This window comes from Phoenix dactylifera, chromosome 3, assembly GCF_009389715.1.
Source record: "Phoenix dactylifera cultivar Barhee BC4 chromosome 3, palm_55x_up_171113_PBpolish2nd_filt_p, whole genome shotgun sequence".
Lineage (NCBI taxonomy): Eukaryota > Viridiplantae > Streptophyta > Magnoliopsida > Arecales > Arecaceae > Phoenix > Phoenix dactylifera.
Genome location: NC_052394.1, coordinates 1,035,615 through 1,048,880, shown reverse-complemented (window position 1 = coordinate 1,048,880; position 13,266 = coordinate 1,035,615). Strand labels below are relative to the sequence as shown.

General features: G+C 36.0%; 2 protein-coding genes across 2 annotated transcripts; both read right to left on the bottom strand.

Annotated features, from left to right (window-relative positions):
* Positions 1-1,215: 1,215 nt before the first annotated feature.
* On the bottom strand, positions 1,216-5,683 carry LOC103703509. The gene is made up of 2 exons (XM_008786382.3): positions 5,319-5,683; positions 1,216-1,630 (listed from the first exon to the last, which is right to left on the bottom strand). Exons 1-2 carry the CDS (start codon positions 5,450-5,452, stop codon positions 1,495-1,497), a joined length of 270 nt encoding a protein of 89 aa, XP_008784604.1. The 5' UTR covers positions 5,453-5,683; the 3' UTR covers positions 1,216-1,494.
* A 1,287-nt stretch (positions 5,684-6,970) lies between these two features.
* Positions 6,971-12,827, bottom strand: LOC103703510 (DEAD-box ATP-dependent RNA helicase 17). The gene is made up of 11 exons (XM_008786383.4): positions 12,648-12,827; positions 12,460-12,532; positions 12,245-12,354; positions 11,355-11,498; positions 10,662-10,770; positions 10,106-10,473; positions 9,932-10,005; positions 9,406-9,710; positions 8,286-8,532; positions 7,414-7,660; positions 6,971-7,324 (listed from the first exon to the last, which is right to left on the bottom strand). Exons 1-11 carry the CDS (start codon positions 12,775-12,777, stop codon positions 7,278-7,280), a joined length of 1,854 nt encoding a protein of 617 aa, XP_008784605.2. The 5' UTR covers positions 12,778-12,827; the 3' UTR covers positions 6,971-7,277.
* Between the last annotated feature and the right edge of the window lie 439 nt (positions 12,828-13,266).

Below are 13,266 nucleotides of genomic sequence, written 5' to 3'. Positions count from 1 at the left end.
AGTAGGTGACCTAACCAAACATCTTAAGACGGATGTGCAGGCTTTAGCTTTAGTTATTGCTTGGTTTGCTATATAGCAAGCCAACAAAGATGAGTTCTGATATATCTTCAAATTTAGCGAATATGGCGAATCACCACATGGTCAATTCAAAAGACCTGGGAGAGTCCTTTGCATTCTAAACTCTCCCCTTAGCTGCGATGCATCGATAATCAGCATGTTCGAGAAGCACGGGTATGATTCACGAATGAAATATATAGGCCGTTACCATAACGGCCTGCCCCACATCAAAATTACTCGCCGGTGGGCTCCAGTCTTCACCTATATATATATAGCATTGTTGAGCCCTTCAGTTAAATTCTTTTTCGACTCTCCTATGCTGCCACTCTGTCTCTCTCGAGCCTCCTTCTACTCCTCGAGAGTTGAATTTGACTTTAGACATCGAAGTATCCTCTACTCGATATACTACGACAGGCTAATTTCTTTATCCTTGTTGTTTCAAATTGGATTCAGCATTGGAGGTCTCTTTCAAAACGCTGCTCCAATGCTGAATCCAACCTTTAGCAGGATAAAGAATTGTTCAAATGTTTCTTGTATTATTTAATTGTTTTATTCATTTTTTAGAATTGTTTCCTGTCGGATCAGCTGACTTAGCAGTTGGAACAATGACCCACCTTTTCGTTGGTTAATGTCCATTTACTCTTGGGTTCAGACTCTGAACGTTTTCTGTTGCCAAGGAACCAAATTCTCCTTGCTTGACCAACAAGGGTAGAGCCAGGAACTAAACCTCGGGGGAGGGTTAGACATATAATTACCAAAATTAACATTTTTATACAAAAAAACATGTGGAAAATTCCTTAAGGCTTGTTAGCTTTAACACTTGTTGTGCAATGTGATTATCCAATGCTTCAGGACCAATGCCTCTGAGAAATGATAAATCTAATGTGGCTCCATCATATCCATTAACTACAAAGGAAAGATAAAACAATCCAACAGCTCTTTCAGACCTTTTGTCCTCTCTATTTATCTAGCAAAAGTCTGCACTAAAAAAACAAGCTAGAAAAAATAAAGAAAATTGGAATTATAAAAAAAAAAAAACTCGCACTATAATCAATCCAAATTTTATTACGTTGCATGCGTAATATAATCCATACGTCGATGAGAATAGAGTCAGTCAGTCCTTGATTGATTTAGCAATTGTTAGAGAGAATGGATATGTGGTGGCAATGTCTTGCATGGATCATTATGATAAGAAAAGAGGCAAAATAAACTGTTCATATGAGATACCATTTGGAGGTGAGATAACTGAGCTATACAAAATAACAATGGATGACCAAATTGCAGGAGAGGGGGGGTTACCAGTCAAAGTCTCTTGGGTGACTCAGCAAGATTTCCACATATAACAATAGATTCAAGAGACAAAAACAAGCATCCACATATAACAATTCAGCAACTCGGATATAGAAAAAATCTCCCCGGTAAATTCAAAAGAGCATTTTAATCATCCTTCAATCGCTTGAGCAGTTTACCCGCCCATTGCCTCAACCGCCTCTTTAGCGTGAAACCAATGAACACACCAACCATCAAGCTGACTGCACACATCTTGCTACATGTTGATAAAGAAACAACTCGCCTGCAAATATAGCATCCAGTTATAAGTTGCAAATAACCAACCAAAAAGGATATGTTGTTGTCAAAATGTCAAGTAATTACAAGGAAAAATCTGATCTCTGCTCACATTAGTATTCATTTTTGGCGTTGTCTATTATGAAAAGTGATCACAAAACCCGATCATAATTTTCTTTAGGGAAAAAAAATGGAGGTTCCTGTCCCCACCCTGATCTTGGCCAGGTTCCTCCCAACCTAGTTCTCAATGAGTGCCAGTTAGATGGTATATTGCCACCAATTGCCCATTTGCACCTAAATGTATTAAATAAGGCACATCACAAATTCATGTAAAGACTCCAAAGGAGTTTAATTCTATTTGTGTTTATCTTAATTGAAAACATAATAATTAAAATAGTCAGAACAAAAGAAAATTTCTCGTGTCTAATTAATCCATGACTGGAAAACAATGTCATTGGACCCTTAATTAAGGTTGCAGATCAGATACAACACCATCACCTTAAACATACAGATCCAAGCAAGTACATGCCACGACATGATTTCACGTGATCTCAGGTTGTACCAGCTTTAGTCCACATTAGCCCTGGGTCTATTCCATAGATGACACATTGATTGATATTGTTGCGCTATATGTTATCTTTCATAATTCTTGTTTTTTTACAGCACAAACAAGTTAGAATTAATATTCTAGCCTTCTATAGTTAAGGTGGACTGCCACACATACATCGTTGTTCCATAATTATCAGTACTAAAGTTATGATGCCCGTATGTCAGAAGTTCTATTAAGCAAATAAAAGGGATCCTTTTTAACACTCAAATTACAGAAAAGGTAATAATAAAAATTAGAGTAGTACCTCAAATAATCTAGCATCCATAAATTCTTCAGTCAACAAAAACAAACTTCGGATCACGTATATCCAACCAAAGTTAGGTAGAATATATAAATACTAATTCATTCATAAATGTGTTACTTACATGCCCCTCCCACATTAATTGAAATTCAAGCTAATGAGTATCTACCACGTATTACTTTGGGAAGTTTGACTTTGAGAAACTCAATTAGGCAGTTAGCAGGTATTCACAGTTCCAGCTAGAAAACGTTTGATGCCAATTGTTGCTCACAAAAGGAAAGATTGTCTCAAAGTGACTGTAGGCCAGGGTGAGCTGAGGCCACTTCAGCAAAGTGGGCTTCTGCTCAGCCAAACAGACCACATTCTCGACCATTTGGTTCTTGTTGTTTTAAGCACATTGCAGATTAATAAAGTATGAAATGTAGGGAATGGTGGTATTTCCTTCTACTCACTTCAATTCTCAACTCATCTTACCTAAAGAAATGTGCATAGTAAAGTGTGGAACCTGGGGAATACTGGTCAGGATATCCTCAGAATAAACTCATGCATTTTACTCAGACACTATAGTCTAATACTCGATTCATCTTACCTACATAAATATGAGCTGATAATTAAATCATGCTGCACATTTTACCATTGGACGTGACATACTAATTATCTTATAGCATGGATTTGAAAAGAATTAATACATTTGCTCCCCAAACTAACAGCCCTGCCTCCTTCTAAAAGTACTAATCATAATGTACAAGTACCACACAAATTTTTTTTTATCTACCATGTAAAGTTTTAGCTCTTTATAGTTAAATTCTAAAGCATTATTCCAATCATCATCCTTTCAAGGATCTCTCATTTTGCTTTCAACTTTGTCGCATCCATCAAATCATCTAATTGTCACTGCCAATGTCATCATTACCAATACTAACATGCCACGTTTCCAATGGCTAATTCTAAATTCCAATCTATCATAAGGTACATTTTATTGCTTTGTGTTTCCCATGCAACATCATTAAGTACCAACAACAATAGGTCAGTTTTACACTGCATCCTTTACCCAATAAAGGTGCATAAGTTCCATGGTTATAGACAATAATGGAAACTATAGATTAACAAAAGAAGGCACTCCCACACTCCTCACTTAGTCCCCATCATCATCATTTTACACTCATGGCACCTTTAAGAGTCAATAAGCAACTCAACTATAAAATATAACTCCAACACTCTTAAGCAACTTCATGCTGCATGAAAACTACAATTGAGTACAACACTACTTGGCACCTCTAATGTCACAATACAAGCAAAACATTTAGTTCGCTATGCCAGCTTATGTGCATGAGGTTGACATAAAGTACCCATGATACAACATCACCTGCTTCGATTTTCAGCCATACATATCAATCCATAGATAATCTGCAGCAGAAGGATCATTAGGAATATACACATTAACAGAACTCCACATAATACTCCACAAATTCCCAATCATCATGGCTTAAAAAAGAATTTGGTTCCTCCAAGTCCCGCAACAAAAAATAGACTTGCTACATCACCCATCCCACCACTGCCCATGTAACTTTAAACAGCATCCAGAATGGGTTGTTACCTTCATCTCCTGTACATAGGCCAATGTGGCTAAAACTTTAAATGAGGTCCCCAACAAACTCCTTTTTGTTCAATCCTATCTCCACCAGCCCAAGAACTTTGGACATAACTTTTAAAAGTTAAACGCGACCCAAATATATCAGAAAATCATCCTTTGTTTCTAAGTTTTGCATAATGTCAATTTCCAACCATTTGAATCTTACTCTTCAACACACTAGGGTCTTGACAAGTGTCTTATTCCTAGGATTCTCCTTTCTTTTCATTTCCTTTTTAAAAATTCTTTTTCTCATTACAATTACTTAAAAGCCCATTCAACATGCTATCTTCCAAAATTAAGGAACAACCTATCACATCCCACAACACCACCACCACACCACATGCTCTACAATGCAGGAAACAATGAACTACCTAACATGGACATGATATACAAATTGGAAGTTCTCATAAGGCACAAGCTTCACAATTTTCCTCTTACCCTTGCACACGTCAAATGCTCCAACCCATGAAAGTCCCTAGATAAATCTGAACCATAAATCCTGTCCTTCATATGCCGATGAAACAACCTCCAACTAATATCAAGGAACTCACTCACCAAGGCCTCTTATCCCACAGAACATTCCAACTAACCCCTCTTAACTCCAACACCGTAACATTAATTCCCCATCACATTCCTTCCCACCAACAAGCTCCACAAAGTTTAATTGAGAAGCTAACTTGGCACCAGCAGCAAGAGAAAGACATCTGTTACTCCAAGAAAATTTGCATTAGCAAGCACAAGGGTCCAGGCTATCAGAAGTTCTTCCACACAAACCCCATGAAAGCTACATTCTCGTTACATTAATAACATGAAATAGACTCCTCCATCCCTGTTTGAATGAGTGAATTTTCATCTCATCCACGCCTTCACAAATATTTTTTAAAAATAATTTTTTTAATAAATGATGTTAATGATATTGTTTTCCACTAATTTATTGGGAGTCATACATTCAACTTAATTTTTATTTCTTTACTGTTACCCACTCAGCTAGTCTCCAATCGCCAAATCCTCGATCTTTGAACCGGAAACCTAGAAATCCCAAACATATCTATATTTTCTGATGAATTTTCATGAGTCCCACTATTTTTCAACACCGAAGGAATCAAAAGATGAAGAAAAACAACAACTTTCGTTCGTCAAAACAGATAAAAGATGGAAGAGGAAACCAAAGAAGCAATCTAAGTAATATGGAGGAAGAGTAGTCGGAGTACCCGGGAGCTCTTTGAATAATAACGCCGGCCTGACCAGAAGAAACCCCGGAGGAGTGGAAAGAGCTCGAATCCGTCTTCGATTCCGGCACTAGGGAACGGAGGCCTAGCTTAATCTGTTCTACAGAACCCGCCATCTACGAATACGAAAGAAGAACCAGAATTCCAGTGTTTAGGGTTTCCGCAGTTGGAATTCTAACATCGGAGAAGAAATCGCGTGAAATAAAGATACGAGAATAGGGTTTACGGGCTCGCCGAAGGGTAGAGTCGGGATTTTGAGTCCCTCCGGGGGCCGTACAAGGGAAGGGCGCGCAAATGTAGGGCTCCACTTATGTCTCCAACAAGCCCTGATATCGCGAGGAGTCCTGCGGATACTTGCGCGTGCGAGTGAATATAGAATTTTAAAAAATATATTTTATTTAAAAATTAAAAAATATATTTTTATATAGATTTTGGAATTAAATTTTTTGAGCATTTAAGTATTTTACTTTTATATATTTTATTTTTAATATTTTGTTCTTATTCAGTATTTTATTTCTATGTAGTTTTGAATATTTTATTGTTGTTAGACTTTTGGATTGTCCACATAAATTTATTACTCTGTTAATTAAGAATATAATTTATATTATTAATATTTAAAAATATATAATATTGAGTTGTTCTTTTCTTTAGTACAATCCCTTTTTTTTATTTTTTTACCCCGTAAAAGCATATATTTTACCATATAACAATGTATGTATAATAATATAGTAAAGAAAAAGCTATTCACAGTCTTTCTTTTTTACTCTTTTTTATGCTGTGAAAACATATATTTTACCATATAATAATGTAAGTATAACAATATAGAAAAGAAAAGGCTATTTGTATTTTTTTACGACAGGACGCTTTCTAAGAGTAGTATTTATCAATATAATAAAAATAATAATCCTTATTAGCCACAATCATAAGATATTAAAAAATTAGTAAGTTAGTTTTAGCAATAAACTATTTTTGTGATAGTAAAATAGAGATAATTTAAAATTCTAATATATTTATATAATAAAAAATCTTTCAAATCATTAAAATGGCCATTAACTTTTGTTTGTACCATGCTATTCTGATGCAACCTGACCTATGGATCTTGAAGGTTAGAATAATATTGAAAATAACTCTGGAATATCGGTTGTTTAGATTTTAACCTCTTCATATTATATTTTACTGATCCGCGATTTGCAAAGGAAGAAAATATGATGTGTTTCACATATTACCACTAATAAAGTAGATATAAAAAGCTAGAATTTGAATAACAATTATCATTTACTCATTTCTGTAAACATATTTTTTTTATAAAATAGTAAAATAATATTTTCTTTCATAACAAGAAATAATTTATTGCATGAACAATGATTCTAGAATTTTTGTTATTTTCCAATATAGTTTTTATTTTTTTTTTCTAAGGGAACTTCATCACTAAAATTTTGGGTCAAGATTTTTTTACTTTTGCTTATTATATAGTTTTTTACTCTTGTTGAATATATTTTTTTTTATACTTTTGCTTATTATAAAATTTTTACTCTTGTTGAATATAGTTTTTTTTATTTTCATAAATTTATTAAATATTAAATAAATAAATAACCTAACAGAGTTAGACGGCCAACAGAGATTACGCAACATCAGACATCAGAAATACTACATTTTGATTTGGTATTAATCTGAGAGAATGCACAAAAATCTCTACAGATTCATTCATAACTAAGTTATCAGAATATCAAGTAGAATCATGTGGCTGGAAGTTCCAACTAGAAATCATGGCAACTCCATATATTCAACATCATTGCAGACTTCAGCTGTAAATGCCTACTATTTTGTGTCAAAATGTATATGAGTTCTCCTCTGTCTTGTATTTGGCTGTGGTCGCTGCCCTCTAATAGAAATTTTATGATTCCATTTTACGGCTAGTATGGGTTCCAGCTCCAACTTCCCCTATGATCCAGCAACGTTGGATTCAAGCTGCTTCAACAATCGCTTACCTAAAGGAAGGAGTGGATTCAGCAATTTCCTATTATAGTTCACAAACGAAAAGAGGTGGGGAGGAGTGTTAAGGATTAATGCGAAGCACCTTTTGTAGAAAGCCCCCGTTGCCTTTTAGATGACCTGCCTTGCATCTGATTCCTCTTCCTCTTCTGTGCTTGTATCTGGTGTGATCTTCCAACCAAGGAAGGTTGCTCTTTCAACCCGAAGCTTCTTGCCACATGCCCCAGATGAAGTTTCTTTACCATGAAAATCCTCTTCAGCTCACCTCGATGGGCAGTATATGCACGAACCCAGGAGCAGAAAGCATCCCTAGCTAGCTTCTTCGTCTTGGACTGAACCACATACAAGGAACATTTTAGAACAAAAATCGTTTAAGTTAAAGAACTCAAAATGGAATACAGAACTCAGGAGGATCCAGAAAGGAAAACTTTCCATAGTAGTTCAAATTAAAATGCAATGGGGTTCATCAGTGCATACCAATTTCTTGAATCTACTGAATCTATAGTAACAGGAAATGAATAGCAATACTTGGAAATTTTGTGAAAAACAGAAGCAGGTGCAAGCATTGGGGAACAAAATTCAAAATTTCTAACTGGAGGGAGCTGGACAGTAGTAAATAACAGATTTTCTACAAGCAATAATTTACCTCGTCCAAGTACAAGATTGATCAAGCAGACTACATGCCTCTATGCTAATCAAGCATCAAGAAATTAAGAAGGTGAATGCTCATCTGACAGCTGGCTGATTTATCTCAGCAGAATCCTTCTCAATCATTGGAAATAAGTATAAAATGTCACAATTTAAATGTGACATGATGCAAATAGGATTTAAGAAATGGTGGTGGACATTCTTCACCATGATATATACCAACTTGAAGACTAGAGAGTAGGACTACCTTAAAAGTAAACAAATTGCTCTACCAGAGACTATGAATCAACAAGATCAAAAAGCCATTACCTCGTTTCCGATAAAGTTTTCAAGTGTCTTCTGCAGAAATAATACCCAAGGATGTGTATCTAAAGATAACAACTTTTTGCTATTGAGCTTCTGGCCATGCGAAAGAAAACTGTCTAAGACCTTCTGAAGGGGATATTCTTTCAATGAGACACCATGTAGCTGCAAATCGTGCAGATAATCAACTTCAACAGGTTGAAGGAATAATAATGCTTCCCCTTTCTCACCTAATCGTGCTGTTCTTCCAACCCTACGAATCCAAGAATGTAAACCTTTTTACTAATTATAAGCACAGTCCTAAAAAGACAAGGCATGAAAAAAATAAGAAAGATAGATTTAGATTGCATTCTAAAAGTAAATCCATTACACCTCACAAACCAGCATTTTCAACCATATGACCAATAAAGTGGACAAGTGATATGATTGGAAAAGAGAAAAGAAAGGTTCGAAGGCAAACAGCATGAAGGTTAAAATATAAGGAAGATTTTTTTCTTTGGAGAGGGTGGGTGGGGGGAAGTCAATTGATCTCGCTGTAGAAGCAGAAAAAATCATCACTTTCTTTACAATGCAAGTTTGCAATGCTAGAGGCCTCGAAGGAAAGGTGCTGATGTTTCATGAAACTCTACTAGCATTCAACAAAGAGCCGATTGGATAACATACTTCATCGACCAGAATTATCAGAGATATGCACTCTATTTACGAATGTTCTATCTCCGAACATGTTGCATAAATGCTTATGGTTGTGGAACTAAACATATGTTTACTAGATGATTTTTGTTTTTCATTTATTAATATATAAGCTACACCTGTGTATGGTCTGTTTCATAGTCGTTTAAAAAGAATAATCAAGAATTTTAAGTTCCACAATCTGATTTGATCTGTCAACTTTTAAAAGTGATGTAGATATTGGGATCCTTTGTACAGCTAGTCACTTCAGGAATTTTTCCTTTTGGGGTCTAAACTAGCTGTAATATCATTAGAGTGAATCCCTTCCTTTACCATGCCAAATTCAGTCCTAGTTAATGCTATGAGGAATTGTTAGGAGAAAACATTAAGAAATGGAAAACAAAAACAAATAGATTAGAGAAATATTATGATTTTGAGTTTCAGATGCGTAAAATACCTGTGAACATACTCGGAAGCCTCGCCTGGAGAATCATACTGAATGATACACTTTACTTTTGGAAAATCCAACCCTCTTGCAGCAACATCCGTACATAAAAGTAGGGCTGATTTTTCAGAGCTAAAGCTTTGAAATACTTTTCTCCGATCATCATGCTCCATGTTACCATGTAAACGGAATATCTTGCATCTGACAAATGGTTGTTTCTGATTTCTCTCCGCTTGCAAATCAGGAGACCACTGAAACACGCTTATAAGTGAATAGTGGAAATCTACTGCATCACATGTTGAGAAGAAAACCACAATCTGCAGAATGAACCTGTAAGCAAACTTGAATACTTAAATTAAAGCATCTGACAAGAAAATTTTCCTGTCAAAGAACTTAAAAGACTGACCAAGAAAAGACAGGTCAAAAAGGACAAGATGTCCATATGTATTATTTAGACATCACCTTTTTCACAATTAATCATATTACCAGAGAAAACTAAAAACTGTAACTGCACGGTGATTGGAAACCTTGACCTCACCTTCTGGGAAATTTCTCTTTCAAAGAGGCTTTTGAGAATAGAGAGAAGAACAACAAGCCGTGAACCACAAGACACTGCATATAATGAGTCAAATGTTACTACAACATGCAAGCAACAGCAAGAATGGCAATAATTAACACAGCTAAGATTATATTTGCATGAACAGGCAGCTACCTTTAACATATCTTTGTATTAGCTGAGATGGAAGATTATAACTGTCCCGTGAATTACTAGGTAATGTGTCACAATGTTGTAAATCTCCATCCATACCAGATCTTAAAGATGCAAAATTACTGATTGATGAATTTGGTACCACAGAAGAATTATTCTTGTCATCTATACCAATCACAACTGGATCCTCCAAGCTGATGTTAGCTAACTGGTTAACCTTTTCATTTAATGTTGCCGACAGAAGTATGTTTTGCCTTGAAAATTTTTCAGTCCTCCCTCCTTTACCCTCTTTGCAAACAGAATTGTTCTGCCTTGAACCCAAAAAATCAAGTATTTCTTCTACTGCTTTACCAAACCCCAGTTCAAGAATCCTGTTAATAATTAAAGAACAAAATATTCAGGTAAACATTTTATGAAACATAACATGAAATAGGCATGTCTTAAATGATAAACTGAACGCATGTATTTTTTCGAACAAAAGAAGAAAAAGGTAAAGTGAAAATAAAAATGCATATGATAAACAATTAGATTTCAATAAAAGATCTGCAGCAAGACAAACCTGTCAGCTTCATCGAAGACTATCCAGTGCAAATTTGTATACATGAATGATTGAGTATGCTTTAAGTGATCCAAAAGACGCCCAGGAGTTGCTATTAGAATAGATATTCCTAGAAATAATTATTATTAAATCAGATGCACTGGAGTGATTGTGCTTAAAATAGCGAGAGGAGAAAATTACATCAACAACTACACCATATCATTCTTGATTAACAGTTCTCGCCATTTTACTGTCGACACTGTTAGTATGTTTTGAGAAGCATGGTCATTCTGACTTTTCAGTCATCACAGACATGACCTCATAGGAATGTAGGTTAAAGTAAGAAACTAACACAAATTATTTAAGGCAGAAGTAACAGCACAATCATTCATGCAAGAATTACTTGATCCCTAGGCAAGCCATTGGGAGTTGCAGGCCAATAGAACAACAATCCTTATTGTCAACCTAATTCCTCATCTCGTAATAATTATTCTAATGCACTTGCCACCACAAAACCTTGGGTTAGCTATAAATCTCCATAAGTGAAGTTCGATTAAGAACTTGTAATCAAGTTCAAGTCATCAGATGATGATGAATGTATAAAAAATTCCAAGAATAAATTCCAAACACAATTCTACAACTCTTCAAGAAGCATACAAAACCATCACATGATCCGCAAACAATAATTGGATAACATTTTGCAAAAGTGCAGACCTTTGCGCAGCCTGGCTTTTTCCTTGGACCTGTTTTCACCACCCATGATGTACCCAGGAACTATCCAGTGAAAACGATGCAACAATTTCTCGCAAATTCCATAAACCTGCATGCATAATTCTCGCGTTGGCACAAGCACCAACGCTATTATCATTCATGTCAATATAATCCGTTAACAATTATAATCCTACATGACTAAGATTGCTTTGGCTGGTCAATATTGATGATCCATCAAAATGATATGGAATGCTTGAATATTGATAATCCATCAAAATAATGTAAAAGTTGCATTCAAACTCTCACTGAAGAAAAGCTTAAGCCTCAAATCATAAGGCATAAATTTTGTGAACCTCCCCTTTTTTTAAAAGAAATATCTAAAATTATAAAACCACAGTAGAAAGAAAGAAAAATGAGGCAAAGGTTACGAATGTTGTGTTTGAACTTCATCACTCCTGCTAATCTCAGTAAAGATATAGCATTGCACATGGTACTACATATACCCAACTCTTCATGCATATACAATAACAGGTGGCCTACTTTGGTTAAATATCACTTTTAGTTGAAATTTTTCTACAGCTCAAAGCATTCGAGAACACATCCTACAATAGTTAAGGTCAAGATTTCATTTAATAATGCTGATAATTATATGATTGCAATCAGCAAACTGACCTACTTGTGGAAAATGGAGATTGCTACATCACAAAGATGGAAAAAAAAACTCGAAATTTCATCTAATGTTTTATAACACTTGGTCCTGATCTAGTTGTCACTGGTAACCAGGGAAGAAAATTACAGTTTTTACAAGAAAAAAGAAGGAATGCCAGATCTAGTGTATGGACTAAGTTATGAAGAAATATTCAGCATGTCCTAGTGTAGACATGTGAACTTACCAAAGGTTCCCTCGGACCGTTGGATGCGAGGCTCGTGCTTCTGGAGAAGGTGGACAATCGGTGCAAGGTACACAATTGTCTTGCCCGTGCCAGTGGCAGCATTAACAAGCCTAGATAATCTCCGGTCAAGAAAAAAAAAAGATCAAAGCAATCTACTCAAATACCACCAATTCTCGCGTGGACATAAATAAAATCAAGAATATCTACAAGGATACACATGCCGTCCGGCGATCACGACTGGAATTGCTTGCGCCTGGATCTGTGTGGGGACTTGGAACCCCATCTTCTCTATCAAGAAACAATTTTTACGCGAAATAATTACTCGATCATCTGATTTAATCATGTCATGATAAACGAAAGTAGCTGAGTACATTCGGGAAAGATGTAGAGGGAGAATTAGAACCTTGGAGGTGCTGGCATAAGGTGGAATGGAGCCCGAGATCGGCGAAGGAGCAAGAAGCGAAGACTCCCGCATCGGAGCCGCCTTTGTCGTCCGCCTTCTTCTTGCTCTCAGTCTCGTGCTTCCCTTTCATGGCGATTTGGTTAGGGCTTTCGTCTGGCGCCCCAAACCTATTTCCCTCCTTTCTCACAAACCCTAATCCCCTAACTAGACCTGTTCATGGGCCGGTCCGAGCCGGGCCGACCTCGGCAGGCTTTGCTCATATCTTGGTCTTGCTCTTGCTCGGGCTTTGGACTTTATGAGCATATTAAGTTTTTCAACTAAAAAACTAATTTAAAAATATTTTAACAATCTAAAACGTATCTATTATTTCATTAAGTTCATATTCCAATAATTTATTGATTAAATCTACAAATACACCAAATATAAACAAATAACATAACAAAAATAAAATAAAAAAAAGGTCGGTCTGTGCTTTAATTGGCACGCTCGGGCCCAGCTCGATATTAAACGGCTTATGTTGTACAGTTGTAGGCTCCTCCCGGGCCAGCAAGCCTTAAACTTTGGGCCGAATTGGTCCAGCAGGAGTGAACAAGTCTAGCCCTCTCCTCTTTCTTCGTGA